Consider the following 5682-nt stretch of genomic DNA (forward strand, 5'->3'; position numbering starts at 1 on the left):
ATTTGAGGAAAGATGAATTAGGGTTGAACCTAATTTGGATGTTCAATAAATGCTTGTTGACTAGGTTTCAGGGAAGATAGCCTCGAACCTTGGGAAATTTACTTTCCATTGTAATTAAAATCTTTAAGTTACAAGGGGCAGAAATTCTCAAACTAGGGAAAGTTAAAAATGAGTTTATTAAAAGGACTTCTCATAAAAATTAAGCAAGAGATGAGCCTGGTGGGAATTGGAGCTGGAGAGTGAGAGCCTTCAGTGAGAAAGGTCTACGCTTTTTCTCTCTTCCACTCTGGAGCCACATGCTGCTCTGACGATCTCTGTAAACTGGTTTATTCCATTCCTCTCTCCAAATCGCTTTCTTTGCCTGCTTACCAGGTTTTGCATGGCTAAGACTGTACCCACAGAGTCACCGTGGCCATTCTGTTCCAGTACACACCCTCTGGTTGCCATCTCTGCAGCTTTCTTCTGGAGAGAGTGTGTGACTAGTCACTGCAGCCAGTTAGTTGTTTCCCTGGGGTCAGGTGTCTTCCTCTGCTCCATCAGCTTTGGTTCACATGGCACCAACGTGAATCCCTAAGACCACATTATAAGCAGAGAATGTGGGGAGAGTAGGCACTTCTCAAAGATGGCACATAGGCTAGATGGGTGTCCCTAGAAGTGTCCACGAATAAGTACAGAAATCTCTAGGAGACAAGACAGCAAGCGAAGAAGAGAGAGATTGAACTAAGAATCGTACATAAAAAAGAAAAGCTATTCGCTCTTTACAGAAGTTATAACAGTATAGAACAGAGGATAATAAAAAACACATGTAGGTTCAGACTTTGTCCACACCTCTACATTAATTCTTAACACATTTTATTCTTTTCTGGCTCAATGCTGTAAAGATTTATAATATTTTTCTGTAGAATTGCTTACTAAATAATATGTTTAAGCATTTTCTGATTATTTTATAGGTCAGTTTTTTATATGTGCATAAACGTGTAATGTGATCTTAAAATCCCCAATTTCTTTGTTCTTATTTACACTTTAGGAAGTTGGATACTGTCAGGGGATGAGCCAGATCACAGCTTTGCTCCTTATGTACATGAATGAAGAAGATGCTTTCTGGGCCCTGGTCAAACTCTTCTCAGGCCCCAAACATGCCATGCATGGTAAGAAACCCCCATAGTTTCTCATAAATAATAAGTAGGGGAGGGAGAAAAAAGGCAAATGAAAATACAAGTCCCACTGTGGGAGATGCTCGGTAGAGTTAAGTACAAAAACTCCATGTCTTGGGGTTCGTTCAGTTCATCAGTGTTTGTTACTGATTTCTTATTTCATTCTCTTTTATTGAACTTTTCTAAATTTTTCTGTTCACATTTATAGTCCTTTGTGTTTACCCTGAAATATATTGTTGGCATTTTAAAATTCTTTCCTTCCTTGCCCCTCGAATCAGTAGAAACTAATTTAGATTTAGAGGAATTTCGGAGAAATAAAAGATGCCTTTTGATCAAAACTTTTAGACCGTTATGCAGTTATCATTTCAGTGAAATGAATACTGGATATTGTGATATATAACTCTTTGTCAAACAATATTAATTGAGAAATGACACTTAGGTGTTTAAAGAAAAGGTACAGAATAACTAAGTAGTTTTGTATTTCAATTGTATGTTTTCGTTTTTTCAGCCAAAAGATTGATTCCATTTTACATAAAAAGCATTCTGGACACTTATTATTTAATATTTTAAAACTTGCATAATTTTTTGATTTTTAAGTTAGAAGACTGTTTTTAATAATCTTTTCCTTATTATAATTGCCAAGCATATGCAGTAAACTTTATTTTAGAAAGTTTGGATTGCAACTTGTCTTGGAAATGAAGTGACATTTGCCTATATAATACAAAGGTATTTTCCTAGTGCCATCCATGTGATAATACCAAATTAAAAACAAAATTGAATACTAATTACTCTAAGAATAGATCATCTAGGCTTTGTTCATGAATATTTAAAACTTTATGTGATAGGAAACCTGCCACATGTTTAAAGTGCTATTTTAATATTTTCAAAATTATGACCTTCTATAGTCCATAGTTTATTAAATATCACATTCTTATATGTGGTTTTTGTGGGGATATTTCATGTGTGTGGTATGCGTGTGCACATGCATGCGTGCATATTTGTGTGTTTGCATTTGGCTGTCTCTCAGTGTTTCATGTAAAAGTTTTTTTAATAAGTACTATCTGCATGATAACTGTTTCTGGACAGTTCGCACCCCGTAAATAGACTCCAGAAATAAGACACATTACATTGAATTGCTGTCCAATAGACAGTATCATTTAAAAAGCCATCTTGAAGCAAAGTCACTATGCCTTTTATCAGTCATTTTGCTTTACTGCTCAGTGTTGCCGATTATGTTTAAATACAATGGAATGTTACAATTTAGGTAGTATGTAATTATGTGGAACACTGCCCAATTTTAGAAAAACCATTTCTTTTAAACATACTTAATAGCTTACTTTCAACAATTATTGTCACCAGTCTAATCAATAAAGCAGTGATAATTTTACTACCCTAACATTTACATTTACAGTGCAGTTTTGGTCATTATTAGGAGTAAATTTGTTTGTAGAGATACTTGTTTTAAGGTCTGCCTATGAGTTGTTAGAAGTACAGCTTACCTCAGTTCTTTGTGTTTCCTATCTGAGAGTGGTAATTATCACTTTTAAATGTATAGAATAAAGTGAGGACTGAAAAAAAAACAAGATTTAAGATACCAAGTCTGGAGTGTCACTGCAAAGTGAAGAAATAAATGTTAGGTATCTTAGCCTTAAGCTAATGTTTATTATTGAAGAGCATTGCTTTTTTCAAAATCAGACTTTTTCTTGAATTTCCATTCCTATCAAATTGACCATGAAAGTGGCACAAATGGAGAGATATGGATTTTTTTTTTTAATGAAATCATTTCACTGGAAAATATTAGTAAGGGAGGAATAGAATCTTTATCTCTGGGAATTTTTACACACAACTTAAAAATAGAATTAGTTAAGAAATAGTCCTTCCCCAAAGATTATAAAGCAGTTTTTCCCAATAGTGTGTTCTCTGAATTCTTGGAGGAACACAATTTTACTGTTTGGAGACAGATGTTTAGTGAGGAGAAAATGGACTCCAAACTCATATAAGTCTAGGAGACTGAGTTAAACAAAGAAACACAGCTTTCTTTAGTCTGTAAAACAACTTAGAAACATTAAGAAGCTCATATCCATCATGAATATCCAAGAAGGGTATGTAGGACAAAAAACATTTCCCCTGGATTCTTTTTTAAAAACATAGAACATCTTTCAAAGTTGCACAGGACCCAGGTTGTTAAATACTAATATGGAGGAAGTATAAATCTTAAAGCCATTGAGCATATGTCAGCTTTAAGAGATTTGTGTAGAATGTCTGAAAGGAAACTTGTGACTAGAAGTAGGTGTAGAGTTTCATGAGTTAGATACACAAAATTGATAATAACCTTACCATTTACAATTAGTTACCATCTAGAAATCTTACATATTATATTGTATAATCTGTGGTATAAAATATAATTCTTGATGTAACATTGATCATATACTGCCAATGTATTTTAGCTGATGTTAAATATCACTTACAGAAAGGATTAAAATAGTGATAAAAAAAAAACTTTAGAAGCATGATACTAATGGATTTGTTAGAATAAACCTGAAAAATGTAATAAAATGTTTATTATGCAATGCATTAACAGTAAAACAAAATGATAAGAAATCAAGATTAATCTGTAAAAAATTCATGCATTTAAGGTATAGCCCAGTACTTTAAGAGAATAGATAATCTTGATAAATGGCTTTAGTTTCCATTTTTTCTTAGCTTCTTAGTTTTCGATTTAATTCAGAAGAATTCTGTCCTCTTTTATATTTTTATAAGGTTACAGGAAATCTTTAGAAAATATATGCTAGATCTTGAGTTTCATTAACTAAAGCTCATCTACAATTTTTTTTTGTTGAGGAGGAAAAATATTTTGGTAACTCCTGGATTTATTGTTTGTTGTCATTGACAGTTAAAAATGAAAGGAATGTGTTACATTTTGAAATAGGGATTTTTGTTGATATTGTTTATGAAATATCATTTTTATGTTTGTATTCTAGGATTTTTTGTCCATGGTTTTCCTAAACTGTTGAGATTCCAAGAACATCATGAAAAAATACTGAATAAATTTCTGTCCAAGCTTAAGCAACACTTGGTAGGTAGACGTGACATTGACTTACACTCACCTACAACCAAGAGTAAAGATAGAAGAATTGAGTGCAGCCTTTGTTCTCAATTACCTTGTCCATTTCATTTACTGTGCAGTTGTAATTGCCGGTTGATTAAAGAACATTGGATTTGTGAAATTTAATATTGATGAACTATCACAACCCTAATTCAAACTTCTTTGAAGCTGATACACATAAACCATACAACTTTTAAAGATATATGATATATATATCAGTAATTTTGGAGATGTTTTTATTTCACAAAAAGTATTTTAAGGGTCGTAAAAACTCATCCTTTGTGAACCATATGTAAGCTCTATGATAAAACAGTAGTTTATTAAAGCAAAAATGCTTTAAACTATATTAAGAATCAAAATGTTATATTTGATTTGCAAAAGTAAAAATGAGAGAGGAGAGGAAGTAGAAGAGAAAAAATAGAAATACTCGAGCATGAAAAAGATTGTAATAAAATGGTTTTATGTTTAGCTTTGACAGCCACCTCCAATGGCCTTCCTAACTTTTAGTATTATATGTCATAATTTGTTTGCTACAATCCAGAAATTGTCAAGTCTTTGTTTTTTCAGGATTCTCAAGAAATCTTCACAAGTTTTTACACAATGAAATGGTTTTTTCAATGTTTCCTTGATCGTGTGAGTATTTCTTTACAAAACCCAATCATAAAATTATAAATACCAGACAGGGCAAACTATTAATCTTCTTTCTGTTTTGTTTTTAATTAGACTCCCTTTACATTAAACCTCAGAATATGGGACATCTACATCTTTGAAGGAGAACGAGTTCTTACTGCTATGTCTTACACTATCTTAAAATTACACAAAAGTAAGAAAATGTTTATATAAAGATTTCACAAACATCTAGCCATGTTTTAACTCTGATTTCTCATTCCTCACTTAACTTCATTTCCGTTTAGTAGTGGGTTAAAAAAAAATGAAAATCAGTGAAGAAATTATCTTCACTTGCTAGTTTACTTTCATTGGTTCTTATGACTAGAAGCTTACTACATTGCAAAGGTCTTTTCTCTATATCGGTTTTATTTTTCATACTTAAGCAGTAGACTGCAGTGTGCTTGTTTTGTCAGTAATATGAGTCTTATTAAGTATTCGTTTCCTCTGGGACCCCCTCATTCTTTCTATCATTCTGAATCTCAGGTTCGTAATAGAAGAGAGAGACCAAAGAAACCAGGCTCCTTAGTTAACAGGTCTAGAGAGGACATTTTTCATTACTTTTCCTTTATCCGAGAGAAATGCCCAGCTCCAAGCTGTAGACCAGAGATGTGGAGCCTCCAGCTCATCTCTTTGCCTGACTGCACTGTGTCCTCTGGGGCAAGTACAGTCCATGTCTGTAGTTGCCTAAATGCAACAAGGCTTTAAAAAGTCTGCAGCTGCAATATTTCAAGGGCTCTGTAAATTTAATGTGTT

General features: G+C 33.0%; 1 protein-coding gene across 2 annotated transcripts in view; it reads left to right on the forward strand.

Moving 5' to 3' along the window:
- The window catches only part of USP6NL (USP6 N-terminal like), a 148852-nt gene that overhangs the window by 118025 nt on the left and 25145 nt on the right, over positions 1 to 5682 (forward strand). For both annotated transcript variants that reach the window (XM_023530353.1, XM_011359640.2), the window contains 3 exons: positions 4136 to 4230; positions 4828 to 4893; positions 4984 to 5083. In XM_023530353.1, the coding sequence (XP_023386121.1) occupies positions 4136 to 4230; positions 4828 to 4893; positions 4984 to 5083 (261 nt within the window). The remainder of the gene's footprint in view (positions 1 to 4135; positions 4231 to 4827; positions 4894 to 4983; positions 5084 to 5682) is intronic.

The sequence above is a fragment of the Pteropus vampyrus genome, unplaced genomic scaffold (genome assembly GCF_000151845.1).
Source record: "Pteropus vampyrus isolate Shadow unplaced genomic scaffold, Pvam_2.0 Scaffold49, whole genome shotgun sequence".
Taxonomy (NCBI): Eukaryota; Metazoa; Chordata; class Mammalia; order Chiroptera; family Pteropodidae; genus Pteropus; species Pteropus vampyrus.